The 21,993-nt window shown below is 43.2% G+C and overlaps 1 protein-coding gene across 2 annotated transcripts; it reads right to left on the reverse strand.

The window, feature by feature from the left end:
- Positions 1 to 735: 735 nt before the first annotated feature.
- On the reverse strand, positions 736 to 19,319 carry Crtam (cytotoxic and regulatory T cell molecule). 2 transcript variants are annotated; one of them, XM_021172556.3, is made up of 5 exons: positions 19,152 to 19,319; positions 9,233 to 9,316; positions 6,113 to 6,259; positions 3,612 to 3,698; positions 736 to 1,653 (listed from the first exon to the last, which is right to left on the reverse strand). In XM_021172556.3, exons 1-5 carry the CDS (start codon positions 19,285 to 19,287, stop codon positions 1,529 to 1,531), a joined length of 579 nt encoding a protein of 192 aa, XP_021028215.1. In that variant the 5' UTR covers positions 19,288 to 19,319; the 3' UTR covers positions 736 to 1,528. The 2 variants fall into 2 exon arrangements, with proteins under 2 accessions (XP_021028215.1, XP_029337616.1); XM_029481756.2 differs by lacking the exon at positions 9,233 to 9,316.
- Between the last annotated feature and the right edge of the window lie 2,674 nt (positions 19,320 to 21,993).

Raw genomic sequence — 21,993 nt, forward strand, 5'->3', positions numbered from 1 at the left:
TAATTGAGGCTTGCTAATAGTTTTAGAGGGTTAGCCATTATCATCACGGTGGGAAGCAGACAGACACCTTGCTAGAGCAGTAGCTGAGAGTTTTACATCTTGATTGGCAGGCAGCAGGAAGAGAGAGTGAGGCAGGGCCTGGTTTGGGATTCCTCAAAGCCCATCCCCAGTGACACTCCTTCTCCAATAAGGCCATACCTTCTAATCCCTCCCAAGCGGTTCCACCAACTGGTGACCAAGCATTCAAACATGTGAGCCTGTGGTGACCATCCTCATTCAAACCATCACAGCATCCAAGGACCATGAGTGGAAGACAGCGATGCTGCTTTCCTGACTTAGAGGTTTGCTTTGCTGTGATAGGTGTCTTTCTTGGGGTAATCAAAGGGCTTAAGAGGTGTGCAGTATCAGGCCCATTCACTCTCAAATAAGCGAGGAAGGTCTATGCTGTCTTTATATTTTGCTACAATTTTGTGATTGTTAAATGGAAAAAAAAATATCATCGGAGGGATAGGACCAGGAAGAGCTGGTGTCTACAATAACACATTCATGATATAGGTGTGTGTGTATATATATGTTTGTATATAGGGGTGGGTACAAGCAAGTATGTATAAGTGTGTTCATGGGTGTGTACAGCATGCACAGGTGTGTTCATGTAACACTTGCAAGCTGTTTTTTTCAGATCCAACTAATGAGAAATGTTTCATTTTTATGAAGTCAGTTTGCTATATCGTCTAAATTTTTCTTTTCTTTTCTTTTTTCTTTTTCTTTCTTTTTTTTTTTTTTTTTTTTACAAAAAGGACTTTTCCCACAGATAATCAATGGGCATGACAGCCTCTAAAAAGACACATTCTGGTCTTTATTAAAATTCTAAAAGCCATTCACAAATTCAACAGTCTGTCAACCAAACTCACGGTTTGCTTCTGTCCCTACTTTTGCCATGGTGTAATTAGGATAAAAGTGGCCCGTCAGGTTGGCTCATGGTTAGTCAGGAAGCCTCTTGTCAGTTGAACTCAGTTGAGACTTGTGGCTCTCTGGGGCATCATGTCCACCGCATGCTGCGACATCCCACGTTTCTCTGTTGCCCATCAGACCTCTTCTGGGAGGCTGTCTTGAAAGCAGGCTGCTGGCATCTCAGGTCTCCTTGGGGTACTTCTCATGCTTAAGTTCTCCTTGACCAGAAGGAAAGATTTTAAACCAATTCAAACAGTTCCACTCCAGCCCCAGGTCTAAAAAGCTGTTCCCTTCGAGGTCAGCTGCTCACTGGTCATTTTGACCCTGATCCAAAAAGACTTAGCAGAGTTCTCCAGCTCTGAGGTAGTGTCAGTCATAATAGGTTCTTTCTATGTTTTTCTTTCAGCGAGGAGCTTTCTGTCCATGGCTTGGTCCTCATGTGGCTGCCCTGGCTCAATGGACACTGTCTTGAATTGTACTCAATGGACATTCTATTTTTTTCATGTCACAGTACTTATGATCCTTTCCAGGGCCTGATGCGGCTGCCCTGAAATCCTATCTTCTATTGCAGGGAACACTACACAATACTCTCCGGGACACGGCTGTGCTTGCCTCCTAGCTTCCAGTGCTGGGCACTCTTCTTTGTTTTGGCTCCCGAGTATAACCTCGTGATGTAGTTCATGCAGTGCTGAGACTGGGGAGCTGAAAGAGAAACAAAGGAAAGATGAGCTCTGAACAGCGTTGCATCCATGTATTTGAAGCTCCTCGGAGGTCATGCTTTAGTTATAAAACCTAACCTACAACAATCTCGCGTATGTGAATGTTCTAAATGCATTGTTGAGTCTTAGTGGAAAAAAAAAGCAACTTACATTACATAAGCAATACGCTAGCCAAACAGAAATAAAACACTCAGCTGCAGAAAATAACACACTGTCTTCAGCAAAATCACATAATAGAAAATAACAAGGCCTGTGGGAAACATTAGGTTGGGGCCAAACTCTCAAAGCCTGGAGCTGGAGATGACTGCAGACACTGATCTTTGGAAAGCCTAAAACAATGTGGCTGCAGTGTTGGGTTTGAGGCACTGAGGCAATGAGGATTATGCTAATTATCTTGGCTGTCAACATGATTGGACTGACAAACATCTAGAAAGTTCAGTAAAGCACGGTTCTGGGGTATCTGTTGTTTCTAGTGAGAGTGATGTACAGCCTGCGTTTGGGAAGCACCAACTGACAGGCAAGGGCCAGTGGAATCAAAGGAAGAAAAATGAGGAAGCCCATGAGCAAGTGGGTTCTCGCTCTCCGCCCACTTCCTGGCTGCCATGATGTGAACTTCCGCATTCCACCATATTCTCCCCACAACCGTGGACTGAGACCTTTGAGAGTAAGAGCTAATATAAAGGTGTCTTTCCTTTGTCTGTCCTTTGCCACAGCAGTGAAAACCAAACCAAACCTGACGAACACAGGAAGAAAATGGAAATCTGAGCCCAGGAGAAAAATTCTTCTGCCTATGAAGATGGACGGCTTCCCCACGTCACCTTCTGCCTGCGCAGGGAGCCCTGAGTGCAGGCGTCCATTCCAAGTTTTCTTAAAATGGAACCACAAGGGCGCTCACTTATTCAGAGCCTGGGGTGAGGGCTTTCCTTTCTCTGCTGAAGCTGACGATTCTCTTCCCACTGTTTTTACCTTCCCTTGCAGAGGGAACACACCACAGGCGCCTACACAAATCATATGGATACTGTGCTCTCGCCTGTGCTTCACAGGGCAACAGTAAGTAGGTAGTTTCCACACATTTCCCCATCATCTGGTCACTGTGTCTCTTTTCCTACTAGAAGCCTGTTTCAGACTTGGAAGGGCACAAAGTAACAAAGAGGCACAGGTGTCTCAAGACTAGCTCCTCCAAAAAAACCCCTCAATCAAAGAAACAGAACGAAGCAGCAAAGCTCAGTACATTTCTTGAGACGCCTGGCAGGTAGAATAAGTTAATTTGTGGAGGACTTAAGGCAGGTAGAAGGTATAAAATCCTTGCCTTGCTTTTGATCCAATTTCTGCCTACTAGATTTTTTTTTTTTTAATTCAGGAATATGTGTGTGTGTGTGCTGATTCATACTCCGAACCATCAACCCACAACTACACACTCTCCTTTCCCTTTAGAGAATTATTTTTACTCTTATTTTGCTGAAAGCATTGCATCAAAGTCATCCAAGGACCCCAAATACTGCTCTTTGGATTAACTAGGCTTTGGATTGATTTGTTCAATGAAACTCTACCAGACACACCATTGGTGCCAGGCTCCGTGATAGACTTCAAGGATGGAGAAAGAGTTAGATCGTCTACTGCCTGATCAAATGATGCATGGGGTGGTTTGGAAGGTGCGTTGTTGACTGAGGTTTTGTGTAGATGCTGTGCATCTCAGGTCACACAGTGACCCTGAGTGTGACAACAATGTCAGAGCTGGCCTTCCTAAATCGGAAGGCCTTCTACTGCACGAGTTTAACCAGTTATGAATTTATCTTTAAAGGTAAATCCCTTAGATACTATAAATCAGACGAAAAGCTATCAAATCCAATCAAACCTTGACTCTGTTCCCTCCCCACTTTTCCTGAGGTGATTTCACGGGTGAGCCTCACCGTTTAAGTCTCAGGCCACACACGCACTCACCCTGGCTGCTATTCTCCTGGGAAGATGTCTCCTCGTTGTTAGATCTTGATCTGTAACTTTCTAGAGCTTGCTCTGAAACTTCACTTTCTGCAAGAAAAGAAAGTTAGGTTAGTGATTTCTGACACCGCAGACAGCATTTGACATGGATGTTTGAAGATGATGAGAGCATGTCATTGCTGAGCCTCATTAGGTAGCCATGATGGCATTTTCATGCATATCGTGCTGGTTTGAATAAGAACGACCTGCATAGTCTTCACAAACTTGAATGCTCGGTCATCCGGTCATCCGAGGCTTGCAACTGTTTGGGAAGGATCAGAAGGTGTGGCCTTGTTGGAGGAGGTGTGTTTCCCGTAGTGGGATCTGAGGTTTCAAAAGCCCACACCAGGCACAGTCTCTCTCCTCCCTCTCCCACACCCTCCTCCTCCACCTGTGGATCAAGATGTATAACTCTTAGCTACTTCTCCAGCACCATGCCTGTCAGCCAGCTGCCACACTCCCCACCACAATGATGATGGACTAATCCTTTGAAACTCTAATCAAGTCCCCAATTAGACGCTTTCTTCTATAAGTTGCCTTGGTCATGGCATCTCTTCACATGTTTTGCTGTAGTTTTCTCCTGTTTACCGCCCACCATCTATTACCCACCCCTTAGATCTCTCGTCTCCTTCCACCGTTCCTCCCAGGCTTCCTTCTGCTTTCACATCATATGCATTCTCTGCACGTGAGAGGAAACACAAGCTATTTGTCTCATCCTCCTTGCCCACTCTTGGTCACCCCCTCGGAGTTATCTCTCATCCAGATGAGCTCGTACTAAGCTATCAAGGATGATGCTTTTAAGTCAGAGATGTTCAAAGATGCAGTATTTCCAGTCATTACAAAGAATTGTCTGTTACCAGAGGCCTTGGGCCATAAGTAACTAAATCAGCTTTGTCCAGCTGGCCTGCCTGTAAGCCAGGACATTTAAAACACTCTAACAGTTACAGTCAAAAAGGGGGGAGGAGAAATCAATTTCACAATATATTTTAGTTAACTGGTATAACCCAAATAGCATATTATGTTTCGGTAGCTTATAGAGACTTATGTCAAGTCAGGGGCTTGACAGCCATCCTGTGGATGTTGCAATGGACAGTATAGGGTTAGATAGTCAGTTGGGTCTGAAGAGAGAATTTCTTCAAAGTTAGTTTTTAAGGGTTTGATTTCTATATGATGTATTGGGATCATATTCCCCACCACCATTGCCTTTTTCCATGTTGCCTCCCACTCCTGCTGACCTTCTTCCCCACTTCTACTATCATGTCTTTTTGTGTGTTTGCAGCTCTTATACAGGTGGTCACAGCTGCTATGGGGTCCTGATGCCAGCAGCCACGCCGCATCTGGAAGACAACATTTTATGGCACACCTCGCTCGCCCCATCCTCCAGCTTTTACAGTCTCCCAAACCTCATGAAGAAGGGCTTTCATCCTATACATGTTTAAGAAACAAATTTATAGAATTATTCTGGACAACTTTGAAAGACTTGTCAAGCTCTGTTTTGTTTTGTATTGTTTTTCAAAATTTATTTTATTTCTATGAGTACACTGTAGCTGTCTTCAGACACACCAGAAGAGGGCATTGGATCCCATTACAGATGGTTGTGAGCCACCATGTGCTTGTTGGGAACTGAACTCAGGCCCTCTGGAAGAGCAAACAGTGCTTTTAACCACTGTGCCATCTCTCCAGCCCTTGTCAAGCTCTGTTATGTGTTGAGTATATGTGTTTTAACAGGGATCTCTGTACTATGTTGTTATTATGGCTGCTTTTATTTTGGTTTTGATGGTAACTCTTTCATTAGAATGCTTACGGGGAAATGACTGTTGTCTTTTTGTTTTGTTTTGTTTGTTTTTTGTTTTGTTTTGTTTTTTTTTTTCCGAGACAAGGTTTCTCTGTGTAGCCCTGGCTGTCCTGGAACTCACTCTGCAGACCAGGCTGGCCTCGAACTCTGAAATCCACCTGCCTCTGCCTCCCGAGTGCTGGGATCAAAGGCGTGCGCCACCACTGCCCGGCATGACTGTTGTCTTAAGGATGAGTAAGGCTGAGCACATTCTTAATACATACAAAGGGCAGCAGATGTTTATCCATATGTAGAACATAAGGAATGCAGGGATCACCTGTCTCAGAGGCTCACATAGCCCCAGCACCTGGAACAATGCCTGGCATGCAGTGGGAAGGCTCACAGAGTGAATGGGTGAAATGGCTCAGCCTTTTGTCAACAAGGACATCCATAGTTCAGCACTGACTCCCACAGCTTCTTTAGTTTCTGTCTGTCTGACACTTTTCGAGCATGGTCCCTGGATACCCACAGCTCGGGGTTGTTAGGAAACGAATGGCTGCTTGTTGGAGTGACACCCTTACTGGTCAGCTTGCACAGCAGCTAGGAGAGGAGCTTCGGGCGGCAGTCTTTCCCTTTGGTCTAGCTAGCTGTTGGACTCATACAGACCTCACGGGGTTCTCTGTCCACTTACCCTTCTTCCATACCACGTGTGCTTTACGCAGCTTCATGATGAAGAGCTGAACGATGATGAAGAGGATGAAAATGAGGAAGGACACCAGCGTGAGCAGCAGGATGCCACTCTTCCTCCGGGCCAGTCCTGTATGCTGAGCACTGGCTTCTGTAAGGAGAATGAGAGAGCATTAGGCAGTTTGGACTTTGCTCATCGTGGAATGTGATCGTTAGTTTTTGTCTTTCTTTCTCTACTGTTCCACTTTTTTGAGATAAGGTCTCATTATGCAGCCCTGGCCAGCCTGGAACTTGCTATGTAATCCAGGCAGGCCTTAAATTCACAGGGACCAAATTGTCTCTGCCTCCATAGTGCTGCGGTTAAATGGCATGTGATACCACACCTGGCTGGGATGCTTAATTTTTAAAAAAAGATTTATTTATTATTTAAATGTAAGTACACTGTACCTGTTTTCAGACACACCAGTAGAGGGCATCAGATGTCATTACAGATGGTTGTGAGCCACCATGTGGTTGCTGGGGTTTGAACTCAGGACCTTCATAAGAACAGTCAGTGCTCTTAACCACTGAGCCATCTCTCCAACCCCGTGATGCTTAATTTTAATTGTCAGCCTGACAATGTATAGAATCACCTGCAGACAGATGATCTCAGTGAGGGAGTGGCTAAATTGTGATGGCCTGCGGGAATGTCTGTGGCAGACTCTTGACTACATAACTTGGGTGGGAAGACCCAGCCCATTGTGGGTGGCACCATTCCCTCCGCTTGGGTTCTGGACTGTATAAAAGCAAAGAAAGTGAGCTGAGGAACAGGCATGCGTACATTGATTCTCATTCTGCTCTCAGTTATGAATGAGACCAACTGGTTCAAGTTCCTGCCTTGACTTTCCCACAATTAAAGACTGTCACCTGGAACTGTAAGCCAAGTAAGTTCCTTCTCCCTTCAAGCTGCTTTTGTGAGGATGTTTTAACATAACAATGGGAGATGCAGCCAGGACGAATACACACACACACACACACACACACACACACACACACACACACACACACACATACAGCACACACACACACACATACACACACACACACACACACACACACCACACACACACACACCTCTATCATTTCTCCAGTGCAGTATGTACCAAAAGACAGCTCAGCTCGGGAGATGGGCCAAATTTACCCCAGAAGGTATGCAATGTATACTGTTCGATTCTCTTAGACAAGCAAACGGGCGATAGAGACGAAGCCACCCCATGGATGACTTGAAAAGTTGTTTTTTAAATGACATAGATATTTAGTTCTTTTTTTTTTCATTTCTAGAGAAAGCACACGAGAATATTGACTTAAATTACAGTCTGGGAATTTTAAGTAGCTATGAGAAATGTGTGTTCAGCACAATGTAGCTCAGTATCCCAGGAGACTATTGAGGGGTTTGGTAAAAACGATCCAAACAAAACAAAATGCTGTGTGCCTTGACTACGTTAAATGCTGTCCTCATAAAGGCATTAGGGAGACACTGGATGAGCTCTTGAAAATCATTTTAAACTAGTATGTAATTTTGCCAAATGTCCTTCACCTCAGCCAACAGGCTCAGGATTAAGGAATGGTGGCTATGTGGAGAACATAGTACTTGAACCTGCCTAGGACATAATCCCTATGCCTTAGGGGATCATTTTCTCTTTATACTAATACATACATTAAAAAGGCAAACAAAAGTAAGATATGCTAACTTCGACAACCATGTGCACTTATAGAATGTTATATCTAGGAATCGAGAGACAAGTGTGGACTCTGAGGCTGCTCACATCAGGGAAGCTTTCAGTAGACTTCAGCCTTGGAGAGAAGTAAGGCCATTAGGGTGAAGCCTCTTCTGCTGTGGGGTAAGGGGATAGACAGGGCAGGGCAGCTGAGACAGGACGATGCCTTCAGAGCATCATGAAACATGCAGGGGCTTTCTAGATGCAGGGATGCAGAGGTAGGTATCAGAGTTCACCTTATACAGAAGAAGGGCTTATCTTGTCTGTTGGAGATTATGGGAAGCCAGAAAGGTTCTCAGAACACCAGTGTGCAGGCAACAAGGCTGTTTCCATGGTACTAAGCCTGGACCAGAAGAAGAGCTGAAGCCACAAATGATTAAGGCCTATATTAAGGGAATGACTATGGTCATAGGCAACACACCTAGAAGAAAAGACTCAAGAACCACTGGTGGCTACTTGTGTGTGCATGTGTATGCATCTAGATCTGCATCTACACACAAAAATGAAGGGTTGCAGGTATACCATGCTTTGAACAAGCTGTTTTGTGGATAAGGATGCTACTTGTATTTTTAGAAATGTTGAGCTTAGAGGAGAGGACATTTGACTAAAGGTATAGAAAGAATAGGATGAAAGGGCTGGTGATATGGCTCAGCAGGTAAGGGTGCTTGCCACCAAGCCTGGGGACCTGAGTTTGATTTCTGGGACACACATCATGAAAGGGATGAACCAGCCCCCGAAATCAATCAATCAATAAATAACTATGTAATAAACTTCTCATAAATGGGACACGGAATGGAATTGAGACTGATAACCAGACAAACACTCTGTAAATAGACATATGGAACTCTTCCACGGAGAGGCAGCAAGAAAGAACTCAGGAGCAAGTGAACTTTCTATGAGCAAAGGAGAGGTGGGCGGGGTCTGTAGCTCAGAGGTCAATGCTTGCATAGCATGAGTAAAATCTTGGGCTTAATTCCCAAATAACAAAATACAAAGACAAGGCGAAGCAGTGAAATTGAGAATGTAAGGATTCAGAGGAGGAGTGGAAGAGATGGCTCAGCAGTTAAGAGCACTGCTGTTCTTCCAAAGGTCCTGGGTTTTATTCTCGGTGCCTGCACTGTGGCCCACAACAGTCTCTAACGCCAGTTTCAGGGGATCCAGTGCCTCCTTCTAGCCTCTATGGGCACCAGGTACACACTTGGTAGACGTAACAAATACTCAGGCAAACACCCATGAGAAAGAAATCCTTTTAAAGTAAAAGAACCCAGAGGAAGAAGTAGGCTGAGTTAAGCAGAGCTAGTAGCGATGCAGGACACACCACCGGTCAAAATATCACATCTGTTCCAAATGCAGTAGGTGACACTCACCAGTGGACAAGCCAGGGTCTTGAGTGGCATGTTCTTTCTCTTCCTTGTCAGTCTCTGGTATACTGGAATTTTCCATCATTGAGACTAAAGTGAGAGTAAGACATGATACATACATACATATCACATATATGTGACTCATCCTATAACTATTTCTGGCTTGACCATTCCTCTAAACCTCCTGTTGACATTTACTTATGATGTGATGGTGTGGACATGTGGGCCTTTAAGAGACGTTTAGGTCCAGAGGGCTCCACCCACATGAAAAACTAACACTATTCCATGAGAACAAGTTCCTTTAACAAATATATTTATTCTATGTGAATGGGTATTTTGTCCGTATGTATGTCTGAGTAATACAGTGGCTGCCAAGTACCGGAGAAAGCCAGGAGAGGGTGTCAGATCCCCTGGAGTTACATTTGGTTGTGAGCCACCTTGTGGGTGCGGGGAATAGAACCTGGGTCCTCCGAAAAAGCGGCCAGTGGTTTTTACTGAGCCATTTATCTAGCCCAGACCAAGTTCAAGTTCATTTAAGGAAGTAGTTTTGCTCTGTCTCTGTCTCTGTCTCTGTCTCTGTCTCTGTCTCTGTCTCTGTCTGTCTGTCTGTCTCTCTCTCCTATACCAGGCAGCCCCTGGTTGGCTGTGGCTTCTTGATGGACAGACCTCAATTTGGGGGTCACCTTCTTCATCATCTCCCCGGCCCCCGTGTAGATCAGGCTGGCCTTGAACTCACAGAGATCTTCCTGTCTCTGCCTCTTAAGTACTGGATTTAAAAGTGCCTGCCAGGTAGGGCCACAGGCCTCATCCGGCCGGATCAGCGCCGGGGTAGCGGGAGCGCAGGGTTGCCTGACACCCGCCAGCTACCCACGACCCCCGCCGCAGGATTTTGGGACTGCTGGTGAGTGGAACACAGCTTCTGCTCCAATCCAATCACGCGGGACCTGAGACTGCATTAGTTAGGGAAGCAGAAACCGGCCGAGTAGGGCCACAGGCCTCATCCGGCCGGATCAGCGCCAGGGTAGTGGGAGCGCAGGGTTGCCTGACACCCACCAGCTACCCAGGACCCCCCGCCGCAGGATTTTGGGACTGCTGGTGAGTGGAACACAGCTTCTGCTCCAGTCCAATCACGCGGGACCTGAGACTGCTCTGGTTGGGGAGAGAGAAATCCGGCCTACATAGGGCCACAACCCTCTTCCGGTCAGAAAAGCACCAGGGCAGCTGGGGCGCAGGGTCAGCTGACACTCGCCAGCTACCCACAACACCCGCCACAGGATCTTAAGACTTCTGGTGAGTGGAGCACAGCTTCTGCTCCAATCCAATTGCGCGGGACCTGAGACTGCATTAGTTAGGGAAGCAGAAACCGGCCTGAGTAGGACCACAGGCCTCATCCGGCCGGATCAGCGCCGGGGTAGCGGGAGCGCAGGGTTGCCTGACACCCGCCAGCTACCCACGACCCCTGCCGCAGGATTTTGGGACTGCTGGTGAGTGGAGCACAGCTTCTGCTCCAATCCAATTGTGCGGGACCTGAGACTGCATTAGTTAGGGAAGCAGAAACCGGCCTGAGTAGGACCACAGGCCTCTTCCGGCTGGACCAGCACCAGGGTACCGTCAGCTACCCACGACCCCTGCCGCTGGATTTAGAGATTGCTGGTGAGTGGAACACAGCTACTGCTCCAATCTTTAAACAGTGACAACGATAACAACTAACCCCAGAGATTACCAGATGGCGAAAGGTAAACGTAATAATCTTACTAACAGAAACCAAGACCACTCACCATCATCAGAACCCAGCACCCCCACTTCGCCCAGTCCAGGGCACCCCAACACACCGGAAAAGCTAGACACGGATTTAAAAGCACATCTCCTGATGATGATAGAGGACTACAAGAAGGACTTTAATAACACACTTAAAGAAATACAGGAGAACACTGCTAAACAGGCAGAAGACAATAAAGAGGAAGCACAAAAATCCCTTAAAGAATGGCAGGAGAACAATGCTAAAGAGTTACAAATCCTTAAAGAAAAACAGGATAACATAATCAAACAGGTAGAAGTCCTTACAGAAAAACAGGAAAACACATCCAAACAGATGATGGAAATGAACAAAACCATACTAGACCTAAAAAGGGAAGTAGACACAATAAAGAAAACCCAAAAGGAGGCAACACTGGAGATAGAAACCCTAGGAAAGAAATCTGGAACCATAGATATGAGCATCAGCAACAGAATACAAGAGATGGAAGAGAGAATCTCAGGTGCAGAAGATTCCATAGAGAACATCGGCACAACAATCAAGGAAAATGTAAAATGCAAAAAGATCCTAACTCAAAACATCCAAGAAATACAGGACACAATGAGAAGACCAAACCTACGGATAATAGGAGTGGATGAGAATGAAGATTTTCAACTCAAAGGACCAGCAAACATCTTCAACAAAATTATAGAAGAAAACTTCCCAAATCTAAAGAAAGAGATGCCCATGAACATACAAGAAGCCTACAGAACTCCAAATAGACTGGACCAGAAAAGAAATACCTCCCGACACATTATAATCAGAACAACAAATGCTCTAAATAAAGATAGAATACTAAAAGCAGTAAGAGAAAAAGGCCAAGTAACATATAAAGGCAAGCCTATCAGAATTACGCCAGATTTTTCACCAGAGACTATGAAAGCCAGAAGATCCTGGACGGATGTTATACAGACACTAAAAGAACACAAATTCCAGCCCAGGCTACTATACCCAGCCAAACTCTCAATTAACATAGATGGAGAAACCAAAGTATTCCACGACAAAACCAAATTCACACATTATCTCTCCACGAATCCAGCCCTTCAAAGGATAATAACAGAAAAAAACCAATACAAGGACAGGAACCACGCCCTAGAAACAACAAGAAGGTAATCCCTCAACAAACCTAAAAGAAGACAGCCACCAGAACAAAATGCCAACTTTAACAACAAAAATAACAGGAAACAACAATTACTTTTCCTTAATATCTCTTAATATCAATGGACTCAACTCCCCGATAAAAAGACATAGACTAACAAACTGGCTACACAAACAAGACCCAACATTTTGCTGCGTACAGGAAACTCATCTCAGAGAAAAGGATAGACACTACCTCAGAATGAAAGGCTGGAAAACAATTTTCCAAGCAAATGGCATGAAGAAACAAGCTGGAGTAGCCATTCTAATATCTGATAAGATTGACTTCCAACCCAAAGTCATTAAAAAAGACAGGGAGGGACACTTCATACTCATCAAAGGTAAAATCCTCCAAGAGGAACTATCAATCCTGAATATCTATGCTCCAAATACAAAGGCAGCCACATTCATTAAAGAAACTTTAGTAAAGCTCAAAGCACACATTGCACCTCATACAATAATAGTGGGAGACTTCAACACACCACTTTCACCAATGGACAGATCATGGAAACAGAAACTAAACAGGGACACAGTGAAACTAAGAGAAATTATGAATCAAATGGATCTGGCAGATATCTACAGAACATTCTATCCTAAAACAAAAGGATATACCTTCTTCTCAGCACCTCATGGTACCTTCTCCAAAATTGACCACATAATTGGTCACAAAGCAGGCCTCAACAGATATAAAAATATTGAAATTGTCCCATGCATCCTATCAGATCACCATGGACTAAGGCTGATCTTCAATAACAAAATAAATAATAGAAAGCCAACCTTCACGTGGAAACTGAACAACACTCTTCTCAATGATACCTTGGTCAAGGAAGGAATAAAGAAAGAAATTAAGGACTTTTTAGAGTTCAATGAAAATGAAGCCACAACATACCCAAACTTATGGGACGCAATGAAAGCATTTCTAAGAGGAAAACTCATAGCTCTGAGTGCCTCCAAAAGGAAACTAGAGAGAGCACACATTAGCAGCTTGACAACACACCTAAAAGCACTAGAACAAAAGGAAGCAAATTCACCCAAGAGGAGTAGACGGCAGGAAATAATCAAACTCAGGGGTGAAATCAACCAAGTGGAAACAAGAAAAACTATTCAAAGAATCAACCAATCAAGGAGCTGGTTCTTTGAGAAAATCAACAAGATAGATAAACCCTTAGCCAGACTCACTAGAGGGCACAGGGAAAGCATCCTAATTAACAAAATCAGAAATGAAAAAGGAGACATAACAACAGATCCTAAAGACATCCAAAACACCATCAGATCCTTCTACCAAAGGCTATACTCAACAAAACTGGAGAACCTGGATGAAATGGAGAAGTTCCTAGACAGATACCAGGTACCAAAGTTGAATCAAGATCAGGTTAATGATCTAAACAGCCCTATATCCCCCAAAGAAATAGAAGCAGTCATTAATAGTCTCCCAACTAAAAAAAGCCCAGGACCAGATGGGTTTAGTGCAGAGTTCTATCAGACCTTCAAAGAAGATCTAATCCCAGTTCTTCACAAACTATTCCACAAAATAGAAACAGAAGGTACTCTACCCAACTCATTCTATGAAGCCACAATTACTCTGATACCTAAACCACAAAAAGACCCAACAAAGATAGAAAACTTCAGACCAATATCCCTTATGAATATTGATGCAAAAATCCTCAATAAAGTTCTTGCTAACCGAATCCAAGAACACATCAAAACAATCATCCATCCTGACCAAGTAGGTTTCATCCCAGGGATGCAGGGATGGTTCAATATACGGAAATCCATCAACGTAATCCAGTATATAAAAAAACTCAAAGACAAAAACCACATGGTCATCTCGTTAGATGCTGAAAAAGCATTTGACAAGATCCAACACCCATTCATGATAAAAGTCTTGGAAAGATCAGGAATTCAAGGCCCATACCTAAACATGATAAAAGCAATCTACAGCAAACCAGTAGCCAACATCAAAGTAAATGGTGAGAAGCTTGAAGCAATCCCTCTAAAATCAGGGACTAGACAAGGCTGTCCACTTTCTCCATACCTATTCAACATTGTACTTGAAGTCCTAGCCAGAGCAATTCGACAACAAAAGGAGATCAAAGGGATACAAATTGGAAAAGATGAAGTCAAAATATCACTTTTTGCAGATGATATGATAGTATATATAAGTGACCCTAAAAATTCCACCAGAGAACTCCTAAGCCTGATAAACAGCTTCGGTGAAGTAGCTGGATATAAAATTAACTCAAACAAATCAATGGCCTTTCTCTACACAAAGAATAAACAGGCTGAGAAAGAAATTAGGGAAACAACACCCTTCTCAATAGTCACAAATAATATAAAATATCTTGGCGTGACTCTAACTAAGGAAGTGAAAGATCTGTATAATAAAAACTTCAAGTCCCTGAAGAAAGAAATTATAGAAGATCTCAGAAGATGGAAAGATCTCCCATGCTCATGGATTGGCAGGATCAACATTGTAAAAATGGCTATCTTGCCAAAAGCAATCTACAGATTCAATGCAATCCCCATCAAAATTCCAAATCAATTCTTCAACGAATTAGAAAGTGCAATCTGCAAATTCATCTGGAATAACAAAAAACCTAGGATAGCAAAAACTCTTCTCAAGGATAAAAGAACCTCTGGTGGAATCACCATGCCGGACCTAAAGCTCTACTACAGAGCAATTGTGATAAAAACTGCATGGTACTGGTATAGTGACAGACAAATAGACCAATGGAATAGAATTGAAGACCCAGAAATGAACCCACACACCTATGGTTACTTGATCTTCGACAAGGGAGCTAAAAACATCCAGTGGAAGAAAGACAGCATTTTCAACAAATGGTGCTGGCACAACTGGTTGTTAACATGTAGAAGAATGCGAATCGATCCATTCCTATCTCCTTGTACTAAGGTCAAGTCTAAGTGGATCAAGGAACTTCACATAAAACCAGAGACACTGAAACTTATAGAGGAGAAAGTGGGGAAAAGCCTTGAAGATATGGGCACAGGGGATAAATTCCTGAATAGAACAGTAATGGCTTGTGCTGTAAGATCGAGAATTGACAAGTGGGACCTCATGAAACTGCAAAGCTTCTGCAAGGCTAAAGACACCATCAATAAGACAAAAAAACCACCAACAGATTGGGAAAGGATCTTCACCTATCCTAAATCAGATAAGGGACTAATATCCAATATATATAAAGAACTCAAGAAGGTGGACTCCAGAAAGTCAAATAACCCCATTAAAAAATGGGGCTCAGAACTGAACAAAGAATTCTCACCTGAGGAATACCGAATGGCAGAGAAGCACCTGAAAAAATGTTCAACATCCTTAATCATCAGGGAAATGCAAATCAAAACAACCCTGAGATTCCACCTCACACCAGTCAGAATGGCTAAGATCAAAAATTCAGGTGACAGCAGATGCTGGCGAGGATGTGGAGAAAGAGGAACACTCCTCCATTGTTGGTGGGATTGCAAGCTTGTACAACCACTCTGGAAATCAGTCTGGCGGTTCCTCAGAAAATTGGACATAGTACTACCGGAGGATCCAGCAATACCTCTCCTGGGCATATATCCAGAAGATGTCCCAACCGGTAAAAAGGACACATGCTCCACTATGTTCATAACAGCCTTATTTATAATAGCCAGAAGCTGGAAAGAACCCAGATGTCCCTCAACAGAGGAATGGATACAGAAATTATGGTACATTTACACAATGGAGTACTACTCAGCTATTAAAAAGAATGAATTTATGAAATTCCTAGCCAAATGGATGGACCTGGAGGGCATCATCTTGAGTGAAGTAACACAATCACAAAAGAACTCATACAATATGTATTCATTGATAAGTGGATATTAGCCCAAAACTTAGGATACCCAAGATATAAGATACAATTTGATAAACGCATGAAACTCAAGAAGAATGAAGACCAAAGTGTGGACACTGTGCACCTTCTTAGAATTGGGAACAAAACACCCAGGGAAGGAGTTACAGAGACAAAGTTCGTAGCTGTGATGAAAGGATGGACCATTTAGAGACTGCTGTATCCAGGGATCCGTCCCATAATCAGCTTCTAAACGCTGACACCATTTAATACACTAGCAAGATTTTGCTGAAAGGACCCAAATATAGCTGTCTCTTGTGAGATGATGCCGGGGCCTAGCAAACACAGGAGTGGATGTTCACAGTCAGCTATTGGATGTATCACAGGGCTCCCAATGGAGAAGCTAGAGAAAGTACCCAAGGAGCTAAAGGGATCTGCAACCCTATTGTTGGAACAACATGATGTACTAACCAGAACCCCGGAGCTCTTGTCTCTAGCTGCATATGTATCGAAAGATGGCCTAGTCGGCCATCATTGGAAAGAGAGGCCCATTGGACTTGCAAACTTTATATGCCCCAATATAGGGGAATGCCAGGGCCAAAAGAATGGGAATGGGTGGGTAGGGAAGTGGGGGGCGCTATGGGGGACTTTAGGGATAGCATTGGAAATGTAATTGAGGAAAATATGCAATAAAAATATTAAAAATCAAAAAAAAAAAAAAAGTGCCTGCCAGCCGGGCGTGGTGGCGCACGCCTTTAATCCCAGCACTCGGGAGGCAGAGGCAGGCGGATTTCTGAGTTCGAGGCCAGCCTGGTCTACAAAGTGAGTGCCAAGACAGCCAGGGCTATACAGAGAAACCCTGTCTCGAAAAACCTAAAAAAAAAAAAAAAAAAAAAAAAAAAAAAAAAAAAAGTGCCCGCCATCATGCCCAGCCTCCATCTTATTTTCTGAGACCGGTTCTCTCTCACAGGACCTGCTAGCCTGATTGCTCAGTGAGCCTTGAGGCAGCGCCATCTCTGTCTCCCCAGGGCTGAGGTTAATGTAGTTGCAGGCTCTTACATGGGTACTAGGGATCTGAACTCGGGACCTCATGTTTGTGCAGAAGGCACTTTACCCACTGGGTCGTCCCCCTAGCCCTGGGATAGGTTGTTTTAAACTATGGATACCCTACCATGCTGCATCCCTAACTACCCTTTTCAGCACTCATTATCCGACCTCCTTCCCCCCCTTCCCCATTCCTCTCCCCGTGAGTGTCTACTACTAATAATTACAGTTCTAGTCCCTTTTTTTAGGTCAACATTTTTAGCTCTTACATATGAGGACAGGAACGGCATCTGGGGAGACATTTGGGTACAAAGGCGTGCTCCTCAAAGCTTTTAGTCATGGCAAACCTTTTACTGTTCTGCTAGAGTCTCAACTGCCATTCTAGTCTGGATGTCTCGCTTTTAGAAACAGGAGGAATTGTGTGTTTTTTGTAGGTAAACTGGAACAATAAGATAGCTTTTCTGGAGTTTTGTTTTGATTTTGCTTCCAGTTCCCTTTTCCTTGGCTGCAGGATATTATCGGCGCACTGCACAGCGCCACTCTGTGGCCCCAAGGGGAATGAAGCCTCCTGTCCTCTAAATAGAGATTATTAACAGTAACACAATTGCAGAAATTGAAAGCTGGAAAGAATTTTACAGACCATGTCTCTTAAATCCTACACTGGATATGAAAATGCGGAGCAGAAAATTGAGTTGTTCAGTTGTGGTGCCAGGCAATTTAAAAACAACTGGATTCTAAACACGTTTAAAAATATTGGATTATTAAAGCAAGGATGTGGCTCCCCCACTTCATAATGTTTTCAATTTCCACCACTCTTCAAAAAAAAAAAAAACCCACGCATGGTGCATATTGTATTTTTCATTGTAAAGAACTCTCAAACATTTACTTTTCAATATTATTCAGGACACAGTGTTTTGTTTTTGTTTTTAAATGTGATCTGATGCTCAAAACTATGAACATGATAATGACCCGAAACATTTACCCTACCTGATGGATTATTATAGATAGAGAACATGAAGGAATGCATACCTTCCTGAGAGAGGCTAACCATTATACTCAAAACACCAAGAAACTCACTCATTCATTCATTCATTCATTCATTCATTCACATGCCTACTTACTTGTTCTGCATTTCCTGAGTACCCACTATTGCTGCATACAGTGTTGCATGAAGTTAAATGAACTACACGACAATGTCACCAAAGTTAACTGGTTCATTCTTTATCTAAAATACAAGACTTTCTCAATCTTCTTATAGCTCAACCCTGTCAAAAGTGACCCATGTTCTTAGTAACCAAGTGCCTTCAAAGGTGAGCGAGTTCATTGTTATTGACAATGCTCCTGTCCCACACTCTTACTCTCTGTTGGAACGAAATCTTCATGTTAGGAATGATGTACACAGAAAACCAAGTGCAAATCTTATCTTAAATGACTTCAGCCCTGACTTTATCTCAGAGAGAACTCACATGCGACAGTCATATGCGCAGGTGTGTGTGTGTGTGTGTGTGTGTACTTAAACACCTCAAACTAAAGATCTCTGAGCTAATAAAGCCCTATGACACCAAGCTCATGAAATAAGAATTCTTGACCCGACTCTATCCCAGGACACCACAAAACTGGACCCAGCTAAACAGAGATCTATGTAATCTTCAGAAAAATAGATCTAAAGGCTGGAGACATGGTTTAATGGAGAAAGTGTTCAGCATGCAGGTGTGAGGGCTTGAGTTTTGTTACCAATAACTCACATGAAAGACACAGCAACACATGCCTGCAACCCCTGCACCAGGACACCGAGACAAAAGAATTCTGACAGGCTTACTGGCCAGCCAGTCCAAATGAAATGGTGAGCTATGAGTTCAATAAGAAACCTTGTCTCAAAAATCAATCAACCAACCAATTTATCAACCAACCAACCGGCCAAGCAATCAGAAACAGGCAGAAGGAGTGATTGAGAAAAGAAATTCTTACATCAACCTCTGGTTCCACACATGTATACAAGTGGGTGCACTCATATGTATACACATATGCATGTACACGAGTTTCTAAAAATATTCTTTAAATGTAGGCTGAAAGATGTGCAATCCCCATGAGGTTTTGAGGTTTCAGAGACTTTGAGACTTACCTGTACTTGTGGGCTGCTGGAGAGCTTGGGAGGAGAGAGAGCTCTGCTCAGGGGCATCTGAAGTTGTTTCTTGATCTGCAACTAAAAAGGGGGAAAAACAAAATTCTGCTACCACCGAGATGAGCTTTAGCCACATCGTGCTCAGTGTCACAGTGCACAGAGCCTGCCTGCTACCCACTTCCGAGGGTTGTGCTAAAACCTGGAGTCCAGCACTTTGGGTTTTGAATCTTTCCCCTGCTGCTTTCCCATCTGCCAGGTGACCTGGCTGGAGCACAACATGCTGGCGTCCCTATGTGTAAGGACACTTGGCAGTACCAGGCAAAGGGCATTTCTTCTGCACAAACCTACCAGTTTCTGTCTGTTCATCTGCATATGGATATTTTCCTATTTCCATAGGAAATGTGCTTCCATATCATTGACCCCATTTTTCTGGTAGTAGATTGAGCCGAATCTCAGTGCTACGGCCTGCATGATCCTTAGTGATTAAAAATGCTTAATTTACCCAAATACTTAATTTCTCTTATTGTGAAACACATTTGCTAGCTTTTACCTTGTGTGTGTGCCTCTCTCTGTGTGCGCACATGTGTGTGTGCACGCTCACACGCATACGTATGTGCAGTAATAACTCCGTTCATATAAGGTATTTAGTACAATGCCTGTTTACTAAGTGAGATGCTCACTAAATGTTGTTCTGTAACAAAGAAATGTTAGTGGATATTTCCAGAGAGTCAGCTTAGACCATATTCAGAAGTCAATGAAAAGACTGGCATCCAAGAAGCACGTAAGGGTGTAAGCGTCTAACTGTTCCTGTCAACATACAATATGAATACTTCTCACTGCTCATTTAATCAAAGAATTTTCTGTGGTTTAAAATGGTTATTTCAGCATTTATTTAAATACTTTTTTGTTTACATATTATTTAAATACTTAAGTATGGGACTGGAGAGATGACTCAATGGTTAAGAGCACTGACTGCTCTTCCAGAGGTCCAGAGTTCAATTCCTAGCAACCACATGGTGGCTTACAACCATTATAATGGGATCTGAGGCCCTCTTTTGGTGTGTCTGAAGACAGCTACAGTGCAATCCTATATATATAAAATCTTTTAAAAATCTAAATACTTAAGCATTTAAGTAATTAAGTAACTGTTGGTAAAAGACTTTGAGGAAAACAAGGAGAATTACAGAAATCCCATTAAAATATTTCAGAAGTTCCCTTTACCCATGGCGATATAGTTCTGTTTTCTTTTTGAGACAAAGTCTTGCTGTCTCAAGACTGGTGCTTGCAACATGGTTATTTTTCACAAAAGTATGCAATGTTTGTTTACATATAGGAGACTTACTATTTTAAATAATTTAATCATGTCTTTTCAATTCCTCAGTTTTAATTGCCAATAGGTAGATATTATCAGAGAGAGTTCAAATAGGTAAAAGTTCTTTGTGGTCCTCAGTTACACTTAAGAGTGTGAAAGGTGGGCTGGGAAGATGACCCAGTCGGCAATGCCTGTTGCATAAGTGTGGTGACCCGGGGCTGGCGAGATGGCTCTGTGGCTAAGAGCACTGACTGCTCTTCTGAAGGTCCTGAGTTCAATTACCAGTAAACACATGGTGACTCACAACCATCTGTAATGAGATCTGATGCCCTCTTCTGGTGTGTCTGAAGACAGCAATAGTGCACTTATTTATAATAATAAATAAATCTTTGGGCCAGAGCAAGCAAGGACTGAGTGAGCGCGGCCCATCAGAGTGAGCAGGGTTGACTGGAGCGAGCAGAGGTCCTAAATTCAATTCCCAACAACCACATGAAGGCTCACAACCATCTCTAGAGCTACAGTGTACTAATAATATACATAAAATAAATAAATCTTAAGAAGAGATAAGTGTGGTGACCCGAGTTAGCCACCCCAGCACCATATGAAAACCAGAACAGCACAAGCATGTACTCTCAGGACCCAGAGGCAAGAGACAGACAGACCCACAGACAGACCCACAAACCAGTGATCTCCAGGTTCACTGAGAGACCGTCTCAAAAAGTACGATTAGCCAGGGACTGAGGAAGACATGTCAGCCCCTGGTCACACACACATTCACCTACACCTGGAGTGGCACACCATGCATACACCCACATGAACACATACACATACACCCACATGAACACATACACCCACATGAACACACACACATACACCCACATGAACACAGACACCCACATGAACACACACACACACACACACACACACACACACACACACAGAGTATGGGAGCTGCTTATGTTGAAAACATTTGAGAACCGTGACTCGGTGCTGTAAAACCCCACTCCCACATTAGTGATTTAATATTTAAAAAAATATATACAAAATGAATTTTTCTCATTAACATGGTCGTAACATGGTTACTTTTCATAAAATCATCATGCAATGTTTGTTTATATATAGTAGACTTACTATTTTAAAATAACTTGACCGTGTATTTTACATTTCTCAGTTTTAATTACTAACATGTAAATATTAGCAGAGTCAATTCAAATGGGACTAAATGTTTCTCATTTGGAATTCTGAACAGATGAAACAAATTGGTCCCCAGACAACCTAATCCTTGCTCTGGTCTAGAAACATTGCATATTCCTAAGACTGACCTATGTTCTCTGCATCCCACCAAGAGGATGGTGCAGGTGAAAGGGTTCAGAATGCTTACCTACAAATATGCTTTAAAGCGGTCTCAGCTAGTAAGCGTGTTTTAAACTGATTGGGTGAACAAGAAATTTGTGCTATCTTGTAGGGGTGGGTCTGATGCTAAGGTCCTGTTCCCCAGTTGGTTCTTGATCTAACAGTAAAGATGCCATG

This window comes from Mus caroli, unplaced genomic scaffold, assembly GCF_978045245.1.
Source record: "Mus caroli unplaced genomic scaffold, Mus_caroli_1 scaffold_11, whole genome shotgun sequence".
NCBI lineage: Eukaryota > Metazoa > Chordata > Mammalia > Rodentia > Muridae > Mus > Mus caroli.

Coding starts and splice junctions, on each gene's coding strand:
- Crtam (XM_021172556.3), bottom strand. CDS start 19,287: ATGTGGCTAAAGCTCATCTCGGTGGTAGCAGAATTTTGTTTTTCCCCC. Junction 9,317..19,151: donor CCAGCAGCCCACAAGTACAG/GTAAGTCTCAAA, acceptor CTCTCACTTTAG/TCTCAATGATGGAAAATTCC. Junction 1,654..3,611: donor CCAGGAGAATAGCAGCCAGG/GTGAGTGCGTGT, acceptor TTTCTCTTTCAG/CTCCCCAGTCTCAGCACTGC.